The sequence below is a fragment of the Rhopilema esculentum genome, chromosome 14, assembly GCF_057945365.1.
Source record: "Rhopilema esculentum isolate cy_ngs chromosome 14, ASM5794536v1, whole genome shotgun sequence".
Taxonomy (NCBI): Eukaryota; Metazoa; Cnidaria; class Scyphozoa; order Rhizostomeae; family Rhizostomatidae; genus Rhopilema; species Rhopilema esculentum.
The window spans coordinates 653,959-669,164 of record NC_142828.1 but is presented as its reverse complement, the minus strand read 5'-3'; the positions used below and the strand labels follow the sequence as shown (position 1 = coordinate 669,164).

The 15,206-nt window shown below is 37.3% G+C and overlaps 1 protein-coding gene across 1 annotated transcript; it reads right to left on the bottom strand.

Annotated features, from left to right (window-relative positions):
• Window positions 1-722: 722 nt before the first annotated feature.
• Window positions 723-6,564, bottom strand: LOC135696542 (max dimerization protein 3). The gene is made up of 6 exons (XM_065215962.2): window positions 6,358-6,564; window positions 5,545-5,669; window positions 5,186-5,252; window positions 4,499-4,528; window positions 3,884-3,998; window positions 723-2,487 (listed from the first exon to the last, which is right to left on the bottom strand). The coding sequence occupies exons 2-6, from the start codon at window positions 5,597-5,599 to the stop codon at window positions 2,257-2,259; spliced, it is 498 nt and encodes a 165-aa protein (XP_065072034.1). The 5' UTR covers window positions 5,600-5,669; window positions 6,358-6,564; the 3' UTR covers window positions 723-2,256.
• Between the last annotated feature and the right edge of the window lie 8,642 nt (window positions 6,565-15,206).

Genomic DNA, 15,206 nt, shown 5'->3' with positions numbered 1-15,206 from the left:
TCATCCGACATGCAGGCAACATGCCAGGACACGATACTGCAAGCCGAAGATACATACATTCAAGTCGAAAAATGAATAGAGATTATCTGATATGCAAATTATACCTTTGCGATTATAAGTTTGTTTCGCCTTGACAAAATAATCACCAGGTAGCTAGGAAACCAATTCACTTAAGGAAATGGGTACTTCATTGCAAAAGCAGGGAACAGCGCTGGGCGAATGATTACCGGGTTTAACCAACTGTGCCCTTCAAATCGCAACAAGAGGCAGTCAACAGGAGGAGAAATGCCCAAGCACGATCATCAAGTGGATGAAAACATCTCCGTCAGGCCGTTTAGGCTTAAATCAGTGATATACTTAAACAAACCGGGATGGCACTGTGACAACATACAGCAAAGCACTAATAGGTTTACTATCATTTGCTGCATTAGAGAAGCAACGAGGGCTTTTTAATAGAGAGAGGCCAAATGGCATCTGAGACAAAACACCAACCTCGAAACAACATCTGCATAGCCTATGTATATCAGCTTTCTAATACAAGTAATGCACTTTGCAAATTGTCTAGGGTCGATTCTAAAGACAATTTTTCAACTTCAATTAGGCCAAAGAGGTAACCATTAATGACACAGTAATGTTCTGAGTAAAGAAAGTCTGCAGAAAAGCATTATCCTCTATTAGAGATCTCTGTCAAGAGTAGAACAAAGAAACACAAAATGGCAAAATGAAATTGAACATACCAAATGCAATCTGCTTCAATACACATACGATTTACTTACTATTCACAATGACAAAGCCCTTTTCGAACGGCCTTTCTACAAGTGTGGGCTATTTAACATCAGATTCGCATAAATTAAGTTTGTGATATTAATACATCAAGACCCATTAAGTGACAACAAAAATGTCCATCTAAAGATACAACGTTCTTTGCCAGAACATTAAACTCCATTTTTGGAATTCGCAAAATCGTTACAAGACTGAAATAACGGTGTTATGCTACTATATTCATATAAGTTACTGAACACAAATTCATCATTATACTATCGTGCTTGATCAAAGATACAAATTAGTAATGCTCTCATGAAACGAACATATCGAAACGACAATAGGAAACACTGGCCATATTACTAAATGAGGGGGAATAAGGAACTTTACAAATTATGTGCTTGTTAGAACACAACCTGAGTTGACTATGTATAGCATTAATGGAAATCTTAATGATGAGGTCCAGCTCCATCTGAGAGACTTTGTAGTGCAGTTTTAAAACAGTTTGTATTTACGAGATAGTCTGTTATTTTCATCTAATTTCCTATTAACAAAAATACAGTTCTAAATACAAAAAATTGCAGTTTGAACTTCCCCCTGAAACTCTAGCAGGCAAAATTAAACTAACCAATATATCCATCCACAGGCATTAATGTACACAATATTATACAAATATGGAAGGATAATTTTAAAAATGTTATAAACAGTGGGAATCTAAACTTTGTGCAGGACATTGGATCATGACTCAAAGTATTTCTTATCGCTATGGTACCCCAAGGAATGTGAGAAATAACCAGCAAAATATCAGAGATATCAAGAAGCTCGGAATAAACAAAAGCCAAAAATGATTAATTGACAGATCTAGTCAAAGCCTAAATGGAAAACAAATGCAAATTCTGGCAGCTTAGAGGCTTAATGAACTATATCATCAGATGTGGAATACAATAAAGCACCATGCAGCTAAACTGGTACCAGAAGAAATTGATTGAAAATTGCAGCTTTCTTTTCAACTGTAAATACTTCTGTGTGGTTAGAAATATTGTGAGCAACATCCTTAGCAACCAGAATAATGAAACTTAAAATAATTGCAATTTTTCTGTCAAATACGAGGAGAGGAGCAATTTGAAGGTCACTTGCAGCAGTGTGCATGCACTTGAAAACAACAGAAGTTTCAGAAAATTTTTGAAATTTGTAAATAAACATTGATTTCTTGCCTGTATTGATACTTGCAAATAATAAAAATTATTTTTAAGCTTCTGCGACCTTCAAATATAAACCCTCTTAAACTTGGTTCAAAATTATTACTAAACTAATGACTGTATAATCCTACAATTTTGCAACAAGTCTTGGTACCAATCTAATAATTAAAATTCCTACAGTTGACTTTGAGACTGATACATTGTCTGTTATTTTGTGCATCATATGTACAATTATAAGTAGCTTTGGGAATTTTAAATCTTGCCATTTAAAAAGAGGTTACCCAGGACAACATTGCTAATGACTTCCAGAGCTATCTGTGCTGCTTCGGTCGTCACCAGATCCATAGCCTGTTTCATCATCATTTTCCACATCTATTTCATCAGTGTCCAATTTCCGCACCTTAGATGGGGTCTCCTCAGGGGATGACCCAGATAATAAAGTACTTAATTTTCGTCTCAGTTTTTGCTGTTCTCCATATAGTCTTTTCTTAATTATTTGGGCTTCTTTATCATGTACTTCAAGAACCTGAATAAAAAATCAAACACACTCATAAAAGTACTAACTTGACAAAACATGCCTAATTCATACACATTCTTTGACTTCATTAATTTGTCTTTTAATGCCATAAAGCTATTTTGCAAGACAGCCATCTTAAAATTATTGACAATATGTATTTTTAAAATTATTTTGAACTTGAAGAATTGTACTAAGTTGAATGTATTTTGTATCTGAAAATTTGCAAGGGAAAGTCTCAAAGGGAAAGATGATGTGGGACTGTATTCCAAAATTTGGTAGTGCACACCAAATCTACAATGTTATAAAAAAATAATAACTATGTTTGTATGAAAGGAACTGATTAAAAGGAGGTTTGCGTGGAGAAGATATGTATGAAATGGCTGTGCAGACAGAAATTTGCTGGAAACATTTCAGCAAAAATTTTCTATATGGGAACACAAGAAATAGAAAAGGCAAAACAAGACCCTAATTCCAAGACAAATTTCTGAAACAACAAATACAAAGATATAAAGACATATTATTTGTCACCACATGAAAAAGCATAAGTAAAGATCATTGGACACGCCATCAATGCCCCAAGAAAAACCAGAGGAAATTCAAGGAAATTAAAACTAAAATCTAAAATCATTTCAGCTGTAATAATAATTTCATTGTAACTTGTATAAATTATAAAATACAAAATAAAATGAAAAACAAAATAACTTTGAAAAACAAAATAAAATGAAAATATCCATGCCTGGGGAAGCCATGTATGACAAAAACTGTTTCATTTTGCAATGAATCACTTATTATAGCAACAGACCACAACACCCACATGCAACTTTGAATTGAGGGATTTCCCTTGCACAATAGAACAGGTTGTAACGATTCTTGATTGGTGGAAAAGGTTGCATAGCAACCTGTCAAGTGAACTCAAGTGATCTCACCGAGTCGAAATCATGCACATGGCGACCTGACTTAAATGGACACCTGGCTTTAGTTCGGAAATGGCCTTCTGATACTCCATTTTAGAAGACATAAATGCCACAGAAAAAGAAAATATTAAAGTCACGCGCATTTTGAATCATATAGTTTGTCCTCTCGCTCTCAAGAAAGCTACAGTTATTTCGCGCAACAGTCTTTGTGAAACTGCACAAAGCATCATTTAATAATAGTGGTTTTTAGAAACCCTTCTCATTCAAATTATCTTTCCGCAAAATTTTACAATGCTTACTCAAGCATACAGTTGTTTTTCATTCTTCCAGCTTCCCTTTACTCATGGCTTATCACGTGTCAAGGCCCAAGTTGTTTATGCCCAGGAAAGACCAAGGAAATATACCTTGTATATTCAAACGTTTCCTGGAGAACATCACTGCTCAAAATATGCAAAAATCAATAAATAATATCGGCTTTCGTTGTCACTTACTTTAATATATTGCTTTGCACTTTGAAGAAGACTCAAAGTAGTCGCTTTAGTTTGATCAGGCGATGTTGGAACAAGATCTCTTAGCGATGTCAAACAGTCTCTCAAGTGTGCACGTCTAGAAAAAAGTCACGGTTTTAAGACTGACCTTCATAAACAGAAAGGTCACGATAAAAAAAAGAAACTGTTAAGTCCTTGACTTCATCATACATAAAAACACAGGCTGCTTTTTACATTCATTGTTATTTTTCGGTTGGACGAGAAAGCTGCTTGTGATGCCGGGAATTTTTTTTCATGTTTCGGTCTTGGCATCAAGAAAAGACAAGTTATACGCAAAGAAATAAGAGAAAAATCTCAATTAAAAACATCTGCATCTATGCAGCTTTCATTCAATGTGCACTCGGTTTATAAAAAAGCTAGTCGCTAAAAGCTTGAAATTCCACGTGCTGGGCGACCAACTAACTAGCAATGCACGTGGCGGAATTGTTGGGATGCTTTGTTTGTTGTAGGCGCAGACCGTTCCTAATAAAAATCAGAAGGATAAAAAACCACTGGCACGAAAAGACGAGAAAATCTGCAACAAAACTAGGGGAGATTACAACAAAAGCAAATAAATACCTGTTTTTTTCAAGCTGGTTGTGTGTTGCCCTGTAAATAACAAAAACACATCACGATTTCTACTCAATACTTATTACGATATCTTTTTATTTCAAAGAAATTCTGGTGAAAACAATATTACAAGGGCTGGTTCTGGACAAAAACAAAGACTTTGAATTAACGGATAGGAAAAAGGAACTACAGCTGAAAATAAAATCACAGCAAGGGAATTATAAGCACCTGAGAAAAAATTTTGTGTCAAAAATTTGAAATCATATGCAAATTTTCAATTTTTCAAGACTTTTGAGATATGTAAGAAACTAAAATAATTAAAGAAAAAAATTACAAATACAATAATCTAAATTCTGTTTAAATTTTTTTTGGTCAAACGAAGGGCGTATTGTTAAACACACAAATCATTTGCATTGGTGAATTACCCGGTTGAGCTTCCACGTGCAACAAAATTGAAAATATAGAAATTGCATTTCAAAAACTTTGCATTGAAGAAGACATTCCTTCTATACAATAACTGGCAACAACATGGCACAAACAGCTTATCATCATAAAGTTTTATACAACCGGTGGCAGCAGGGAAGCGGCCTACACGGAGGCTCTTTCAACATAGCGTTGAGATATAATAAAGCCGGTATGGTATAAATGTGACATAAATTGAAGCAAAAAGCTTGCTATATCCGATAAATCACTTACCGATAAGTTTGTGACCTTCTTGTACCTTTTCTTTCTCTGAATTTGTGAGGTGGTGGATACAGACTACCTACAAGGTAAGCAGATACGACAATGCAATAAAATGGCTGAACTCAAATATTCAGAGGGCTCCGTTGAAATGTATGATAATTTGAGAAAACTATCAAATAGATTTGAGCTGTTTATCAGGGTCACAATGTAAAGAGTTTGTCTTTCCAAAGCAGAACACAAACGAAAACGTCGACGTTCTTCTCTTTTGAGAGACGTTCCTTTCCGTTACCGACTTGATGTGCAAGACTCGTGGCTGCAAATACGACAACCGGTTTGCACCTAGTAAAATATCGATAAATTTTCTTCAGTACCTCTATCCTGGTCTTGAAGTATCTTGGCAGCTTCGAGCAAAGCTTCTAGGCTCATTTTAGCTTTACAAACCAAGTCTATCGCACTCGATCGTCTTTAACTTTCGACGCAAATTTTTGTAACTGAGCTGAAAAACAACAAAACAAGGAGTCACGCGCATATGACATCATGTGATCTGAATATGGAAGCTCATTGGTTTAGAATTTGAATAAACCAATCAGAAGGCGAGTGTAGAGCCTGAAAGGATGCTCACATGGGCGCCAAAATTGACCACGTGGGTGAATCCTTTTCCGTGATGGTTCAGGATACCGTGTACCCCATTAATGTTATACATAAAGGAAGTTACGAGGAACGAGGACTGTGATTATAATTGCAATTTTATGTCGTCATGATTATGCATTAAATTCCAAAGAATGGTTTCCAGGTGGGTGGAGAAAGGTAGGCCGGGTCCTGCTTGAGTCATGTTTGACGACGCTAGGTTTGCCACGTTTGGAGTTAAACGATGTTGAAAAGCTAGCGGGTTAGCGTCAAATAACAGCCCTTTACCCCTTTCGTAGTATAACATCAGAGAGGTAGATAGGTTTTCAATAAACGGGTTCATTTTATAGTTGGAAGAAAAATATAAACACGACGAGTAACAAAGAGCCCCTTCAAGATTTAAATCAGGATTTAGACGGAACGGAATTAAGGAGAGGTCACTGCAGGGGGGAGATGAGGAAAATGCATTTATCGAACAAGTCTGACTATGCCAATCATCAAATATCCCAAGTAATCGAAGCCCCCACAATCACAAGGAAGCGAGTAAAAAATCTAACCTTGATTGAAATTGTTCTTCCTGTGGAATCTCTAAAAAGCAAAATAATTTGTCTCAACAATGCAGCAAGCAAGCACTTAAACGGCGCTTTTTGACATTAAATCGAAAGGAATAACGCAACGCAAACCAAACGAATTCGCTATTTGAAGCAGATCTTGGCAAATTCTAAGAAAGGTAGGATTTTGCGATAAGTAATTCCCCTGGATCTAAGTGAGTCATGTTGCCCTCGAGACCTCAATTCAAAGTGCATTATTTGTTTTTATTCGAAACATGTAAGGGCGCATCACCAAAAGCCTATTGTCCTATTGTTGGAAAATTCTCCGCAAACGGGCAAATCTGAACCTGCCATGTTGGGCGAAATTTACGACATCTTGCGTGCACAGTAGTTACGTCATGACATTAAAAGGGCTTGTTTCGTTTCTTGGGAGCTATGCCCTGCCAGTACATGCGACCTTAACGTCACATCAACAAAATTTTTCACTTTGATTCTTTAAATGTTCTGTAACATACAAATAACGGCAAAGTATAATTACGCGAAAGAAAATTAATGTTGGAAAGTAGCGTAACGGCAAATTAGGATTAGCCAGGAGTGTCTCACTCAATGTTTTGCCTCTTGTTATGCCCATGACGACGGCTTTCACAGAACTTCATGTTCCTCTTTCGATCTGGCAGACCGTTGATCATCATGGTAAAATATGTTTAGCTTTAAAGTTTCATCATCTTAGATAAAAAAGCTTTGTTTTATACTGTACATGGCCTCAGATGAATTGGCACCCTAAACCTGCCCTCGAAATGCCCGTATCTTTCCACTTAGCGAATGCATGTATGCAAGAAATGCAGAGTCAGCGGATTTTAGAGTATCTTCGAATAAACGTTTATTTATAAGGAAAACTGCGCGACAAACACGGAAACCTGCAAAACACATTGGTAAGGAATAGCCTTTTTGGATTACCTGAGATTTCTCTGAAAACAGCTTGGAACCTTAAACACTTTAAAAAAAATTCCCAGTACTCAAATCTGCAACAAAATGTAGAAATGTTCTCTAAACTTTGTTACACGAAGACAAAGCCTATTGAGAAACTCGCAGTCTCAGACTTACAAATTTTTTTGGATAATTAGCTATGAGATGAAGATAAAATATATCATATCAAGGCCAGCAAATAACTGCAATCGCAAGGGATAACGCGCAACGTCAAGGAGAAATAGCATTTCTTCAACATGCAAAGTAAAACAAATAAGCTTTTACAATCACCACAATGGTGTTTATATTGAATCGAGGCAAAATACAAAAGAACGGTATCTACCACACCCGGAGACCAGGGATAGGGTGCTATGAACAGAATAACAAGAACTAAAGACTTGATATCGTCTGGGAATTAAAAAGGGGACTGAGCCCTTGTTAGCCTCCTAGCTTTCACTTGCCGATGACTGAACAGTTCTTTCAAAATTTGTCAGGTTTCTTCAAAGAAAGGCCGAAACCAAGAACTGCAGTTGTTTGCTATTTTCATAGCAACCGCGGTAAACAGTGACAAAATATGAGCAGGTTAGGCCTAACCAACCACTCCTTTATGGTTTCAGTTTAGATTGTTCATCTTTTATGAATGGATCTTGAACTTTAACCAAATCAACGGAAGGGTGTCCTAGGACAACAATATTCAAACATGTCATTAATTGCAATAAGATGTGATAGGACTTGAGCAACAAACTCCGGCTAAAAGCCAATATGCAATGAGGATTCAAGTGAGCCTACAATCACTGCCAAAAGTACTTGGAACACCCAACACTTTGCGCTGTGCTTTTCGATTTTTCATTTGTTTTCCCGAATACTTCTGCTTCCGTCCCCCTCCTCCCCCCAAAAAAACAACGTTGAAAGTATAGAAAAATATCAAACAGGCCACAAGAAAAGGTATACTCCATAGCCTCTTTTTTATCTTTAGTAAAGCAACATTGTTCCTAGGGGGAGAGAGGGTGGCTGAATTTGCCTTTGAGAGCCTACGTTAGTGTTCCAAGGCTTTTGGAAGTGATTTGATTGTACCACTAGGCCAGTCCCTGATAACCTAACATCAAAGTCCAGGTGTTGCCTGTGCATGTATCGACAAATAAGAATTTCAAAGACCATCAAACGAACTTAGATACTTCCAAGAAGTTTGAAAGTTTCTTAGAAACTTCAAGTAAAGCTTTGATCGCTTGAAAGTTATTTCCGAACGAATAAACTTGCCAAACCTGCGTCAGAATCGAAGGTGCTTTCGTAATGGGGTATTGAAAGCAGGAGTCCAACTTCCCAAAGCTATGCTACCTTCAAAACGAATAGGCATTGTTATACTTCCAAGGAACCAGTGTACCTCCACTGTCGATGGGAAATTAGCTGTGGGGACAAGCCTTTGTTTATATAAAGAGAAGGATAATAGCCTTTTGTTTAAAAGAAAGTCACTGGGGCTGGAGGGGCAATCGCCTAGTTAGTATTTGAAAAAGTCCCTGCTCCACTGTCAATCTACCCCCATTTCAAAATCAGCAAATTCTGATAAATCAAAATCAAAGGATTCTTTAACGAGAGAAGCTGAAATGATATGATAACAGTCGTAAAAATTACTAAAAAAATGTTTGAAAAAAACAATTATATTAACTGGTCATTGAAAAGCTACATTTTCTATAAATATTTGCTATGAAATTTGTAGCCCTCGTTGAAAACAGTTCAAGATTCCCCACGAAGAAAACGAAGCACTGCAGGCATAAGAACGCAGAGGCAGTTTTTGAAAGGAAAACCAAACTTACCAAAAATTATTATACACAAAATCGAAACAAAAACCTTGGTTAGGTTAGCGCCATAAGAGTGCCAAATATTTTCTATTGAAGGGAAAAATACAAAATATTACAAAGTTACGGTAAAAACTGGCATTTGCTTCGTAATATGTTATCGCTGATGCTTTGATCTGAAACTCATCCTATTTTAAAACATCTGAAAAACCTGTTTTTATGTTTATGCCCTTTCAAAAACAAGCACGACTAATATGCATTCGTGCCACACCACAAAGTTTGCATGATATATGAATCCCTGATGCTGAACAGAAAAGACGAAGAAACAGAGGTGTAAATGAATGGTTTCAAAGTGAAGGTTCAAAGAAGCTTTTATTGTTTTAAAATTCACAAAGAGCTACACAGTACAATTTAAACATTTCCAAGAACGGTTCCGAGAATCAACTTTGTAATAACGGCATCAAATGGGTTGATTGTGTTCGGTGTCCAGAGAGAAATAAAACAAACAGCCAAATTTTTTTTTAAAAAGAAAAGCACCTGCTTAAACCTATCATAAATGTGTTCAGAGCTATACGATACAGGCTACTGTTTATTGAATACGAGGAATCTTTACTTTGGCCAGCAATATGAGGAATCTTTTCATGCAAATTTTAATAGCTTTTAAAAACACTTTACTTATTCGCGGTATATATATAGACTACGATAGCCAACAAAATCTTGGCCTGGCACATTGGTCCATACCAGAATCCTTTGCGAAGTCAAGCTAGACTTGAACTCCTGCAAGGAAACCCTGGATAAAGTAACAATGAGATAGGAGAGATAAAGCCACTGGAAATGTTTATGACCTACCAGGGACTGCCAATGCGGAGAGGAGTGAGGGGGCTTGACCAAAAGTATTTTAATCCATACAAAAATTACCTTGCTCTCAGTGACACAAATTGGAAAGCACAGTGTGACATTTGGAAATATTCATTAATTTGTAACTGTAAGCCGATAGAGACTTTCGAATAAAACTTTATGCCTAGGTATACATCATAGTGAACTTGTTACGAATTCGAAAAATTAGCAATGTTAACATAGAAATAAGATAATCCGTATTTCGAATCGAGAATCGTTAGAATCTGTGCTCTACATTTTTGCGACAAAACTCGAAACAATTTTCGATTTTCGAAATAAGGCGGAAATTTGAGAAAATGTGCTTCAACTTTGTTTTCCATATTGTTAAACAACTTGCATTGAAAGGTGGGTGAATAAGCGCACCTTCTGTATTGATTCCACCGTAGAGACCGTGAACTTTTTTCAGGTTCGAATCCAAGGCCTTCCACCTGTGTGCATTGTGTTCACAAGAACAGATGGGTTTTCACCTTAAATCAACATTCTTCAACTTATGTGCAAGATTTCATGCCCAAAGCACAGGCCACGTGATTATTGTAGAAAAAAGCAAGTCCAATAATCAATTCAAGGCACCTATATCAATGAATATTTCATGAATGGCAGCGCGAAAATTACGCAACCTGGTTTGCAGCAGAAAAAGGCAAATTGATATGGTAACGGTGACGGCGCGCAAAGGATTAATGCCCGTTTATGTCAAACAGCTTCAAGTTCTCGCAGTACTTGGTGCGGCAAGAAATGACATTAGAAAAGCAAAAACTTAAAAGCAGTGAAACAATTTGAAACAAGCCCGGGCCTCCAAACTACGCATATGTCATCAGGCTGCGGTTAGGCCGCGTGCTAGAGCAAGACAAAAGCACACTCTGGGCTTTGTAAGTGCGAGTTGCATTGATACTGACGTGCTGGGCATTATTGATTGCGAGATTGAATGACTCACAACAGGTTGCAGCGAATGTTTCCAGCTGCCATTGATTAAATTGAATTGACCCTTCGCGCGTTTATGAATCAAACTTTATTCCAATTCCATTGACGATTTTCATTGATAAATTTCATTTAATAGATCCTCAGCAACCTGTAGTTTCTATTCACCGTGCTCTTACGACGCTGTGTTTGATTGCCATCTTCACGTTCTTTTGCAGTTTTAGAATCGGCATTCACATGTTAATCGGATTATTTGCAAAATAAACGACAAGATATGTTGAATACAAGCTTAAAACAAGCAGGTCCGTGAGTTATTACATTGACTCAAATGTTCAAGTCTGCAGCATCTGTTTAATGTTTTCCACAACTACAATTATAGACTGGGGCACTGGCTATACATTCCTAGATAAAAACAAGGTTCATAGATAAATACGATGGAAGATTATCAAAATATTGGGAACAAAAGTCCATTTAAACTGTAATACTAACAGATCCTCTTGGCATATCATTTAATATCAGCTGCTCTTGTAGCAATTCTCAAAATTTCTCATTCTACAGCATATGAACCAAACCTGGAACCTTTTCTATAGAACAAAAGAAGCAAGGTGATGTTAAGGCATTGGGCTGATGCACAAGCATAGATCTCTACTCTATGCCCAATACTTGTTTTCAGGAATTTTCTGCAAAGACCTCAGTCACTTTTACGACCTTTGCTTCAATCTGACTTAAGATTCTTGCAAGTAAGGTATAACGCAGCTTCCTTAATTCAAACCAGCGTCAGGCGCCTTCTAGAAATATTTCCAGATATATAATGTTATATAATATTGTTATGCAGTATAATGTTTTTATAAAGCATACCAGAAAATAAATGCGTCAATCTGACTATCACCCTCAGTGTTATACCCTGGGTGCTGGTACCTAATACAACACGCAGTAGAAACAGAGAGAGATGAAGCATCACATGCCAAAATAGACAGGCAGTGTAGTGAAGCAGTTGAGGTGTTTTTGCTATACCTACAACCTCTTGTTTTCACATACAATACAAACATCCAAAAGAAAAACATTTAACAAAGTCAATCTTTAAAATTACAAATAGGTCCACCCCGTGAGGGCAATGAAAGAAACAGAATACAAATTTAGCCTTAACTCACGTACAAAGCGCGATAATATTCAGAGAGCTAATAATGGAGCAAGCACGAGGTGAAACTGTTTTTTGTGATTACTGTGGCAAATTCCTCTTTTGTGTGTCGTCAGAAGACTAATTATAGAAACGCTTTTATAAAAGCAATTTGAACATATGCACCCAGTTATCACCAAAAGTTAATGAGTCCACACCTAGCAGATATCCAAATTTGTAATTACCTCATCAGACTGAGAGATACAAAAGAATGTAATAAATTTCCCAGCAAGGCGAAAACCAAGATGGTCGTTCAATAGCGAAAGCAGATGTTCCGCTGGGGATTGCCGTATTCTCTAGGGCACTTTTCCTGATCAAAGAGGGCAGCAATGGGAACAGAATGAACCATATTATTTTGGACGGTTACGCACCCACGGTCGTCCATAGAAATGGCTGATTGCCTGCCAACAAAACCCTAACAAAACTTGGTACGACTTGTGAATATACCGCATGCTCCTGTTCAACAATGAAATTGTATAATGTACTTACGCAAATATCCGAAAATATCCCCAAAAGAGGAATTAATATCTTTACTTAAGATTGTAAAATATAAAATGTAATTAAAAAGCCAATTTCAGACTATTGGGCACAACATCATCACAGCATTCGCAAGAATTCGAACCCACAAAATGAAATAATGGTTTGTCGAATCTACAGGAGTATGCTTTGCACCGCATTTTCGCAACCAAGTTGTTTGAGGGTGCGAAATATGATTTGCTTGTTATTTGCTAAGAATGAACAGAGAGAAAAGACTAGTGTCAGATTGTCAGAACGCAAAGCATAGCCGAACAATCCCAGCTTCTGGCAAAACACGGACGAAGGGGACAGTACAACAAAAATGGAGCTAAGCTCGAATTAAGAAATAAACGCGATTGAAAAGCATGGGCTCCGACGCAGGTTGGAAAGTGGAGGGGCCAAGAGAAAATATAACAATCACAACAAACGTTTTTGAAAAAAGCTCTACTGTTTTGCAAAAAAGTGAGAGGACCATGCCCCCCCGCCCCCCCCCCTTCGTCGGAGGCCCTGAAAAGTCATGTTTCCCAGTGGCGTGGTGGCAAGGGGCCAGGGGGGCCATGGTCCCCCTGAATATGGGCGCAATTGGAGATAAGGGGGCGCCAGAATTGTTGGCTTGAAATATTTGGCTAGGAACTTCGTACACGAGTAGAACACATAGAGCTCTACCCAGGTCGTCTTAACTATCTTCTCTGGCTGAGCTGGTGCTTCTTCGGTCTTTTCATAGTTTCTCTTAATTTTTTCTTTCTAACGTTCCAGCAGTTTCAACGCATTGATTTTAAACTCTAAGTTGGTCAGAATTTCTAATCACCTCTTTGCGATAGGCAGTCGAAAATACTGCGAAATGTAAATGCTTTCAATAAGTTTTGCTCCATAGGCTAAAAAAATTGAAAAATACCTCTAAATAAGAGTTCACAACACTCTTCAGCTCATAAATTGAGCTGACATCAAAACCTGAGTGTACGCCGAAGATTTTTGGGCTTAAGTAAATGGAATGCACCCTGACCATCAATACAACAGCTTCTTGCTATTTACATCGATCTGCACTCTGAAGCAACAAATGAATCCTCTCCTCCCAAATTTTTTCTAAAAAATCAATAATCAATGTTTTTCTGAGAATCGTCAAATTGTCTATTCTGAGCGGTATAGTAATTTGTTGAATTTTTGTCTGGGAGATGCATTTGTAGCCATTCTAGGAGGCTTGATCATTTTTTTTCACTAAACTTTATTCTTAGCTCCCAGATTCAATTTTGATAGAATCCCCCATAAGCAGTGCCATAAATAGTAAATAGACTATGGCTACTTTCAGTTAAAAATCTGAGGAGCCCCAAACAGAAATTTGCTCTATGTTATTCTGGATATACTGTAATAAAAGAGTTCAAGGGCCCGCCAGCCTGTATGTAACATCAATGTAATGGAATAGAATGTCTTTTGATTAGTATTTTATGTTTTGCCTACCGTATTTCCTCGAAAATAGGCCGACCCTCGAATATAAGCCAGTTCGAAATTGCTGGGCATTTTACCGAACCACAATCGAGAAGGTCATCTTAACTTTTGTACTGATTACACAATTTTTTCATTCATACTCAAAATTTTAGTCAAATTTCATTCATGGAATTTTGAACTCAAGTTGCAAAAATTGATTTTTCTTCTAGAAACAAGTGCTTTTATATAACCACGTTATATAGAAAGGGAGCAAAAATCGACTTGGCCACCCCAGGAAAAACATAGCCACCCCGCCACTGATTGGAACTTGTGTTTTTAGTAAAGCAAGTCTTTTACTTTTGGAAAGAACTATCGCCAACTTTTCTCTCCAAATAGACTAATAGCGAGTGCTGCTTTCTGAGCATCCATGTAAATTGTTAGCCAAAATACGAACGAATCTTATCAGTAATTGAATCATCAGTAATATAACAGACGAAGAAATTTTCTTGAAATCATTACACGAATATAATCTATTATACCTTTTTTTCTTACAATGTGTGAAATCAAAGGAAGCGAGGTTGTGTCTCATATAAGCACCATAATGTGGCAGGGCAGTAATCTCATTTTAAACAAGAAATCTGTGTGCATTTGGCGATAATTGAGGGGAGGGGGGGGGGGACATAAAAAAGACAAGCACAGTTTGTCACTGTGTGCATTTGGCGATAATTGAGGGGAGGGACATAAAAAGACAAGCAGAGTTTGTCAGAAAGCTGAAAAAAGTGTGCAATTCCAACCTCAGCCTAATGGTATTGGGCGCTGTTATGCAATCTTATGCCGTTAGGAGATCCGGCATCCAGCTTTTTGCTAGAGGGCCTAGAGTAGTGTGTCTAAATAAAATCAACCAATCAGTCAGTTCATCGATTACCGATGTACAACCACATTCTGAAGTCAGATTTGGTATTAGCCACTAACTTAGTTTGTCATAACAATTTCCCTGAGTTAAAACATCACTTGGACAAAAAGCCCCGACATATTACTGTTGTTTTCCGGGACTAATTTGCTGTATTGAGGCTGAAAAATCTAACTCTGCACGAATGAAACTCACAGGCAAGAGTATACGGGGCTGATGCATTAAAAATAAAACAAGGTGAATAAGGTCATTAGGCAGC

Excerpts from the sequence above, each read along its gene's own strand:
- LOC135696542 (XM_065215962.2), bottom strand. The coding sequence starts at position 5,599 with ATGAGCCTAGAAGCTTTGCTCGAAGCTGCCAAGATACTTCAAGACCAG. Across the intron at positions 4,529-5,185 it reads AGAAGGTCACAAACTTATCG|GGCAACACACAACCAGCTTG; the intron begins GTAAGTGATTTA and ends TGTTATTTACAG. Across the intron at positions 2,488-3,883 it reads GTGCAAAGCAATATATTAAA|GTTCTTGAAGTACATGATAA; the intron begins GTAAGTGACAAC and ends TTTTTTATTCAG.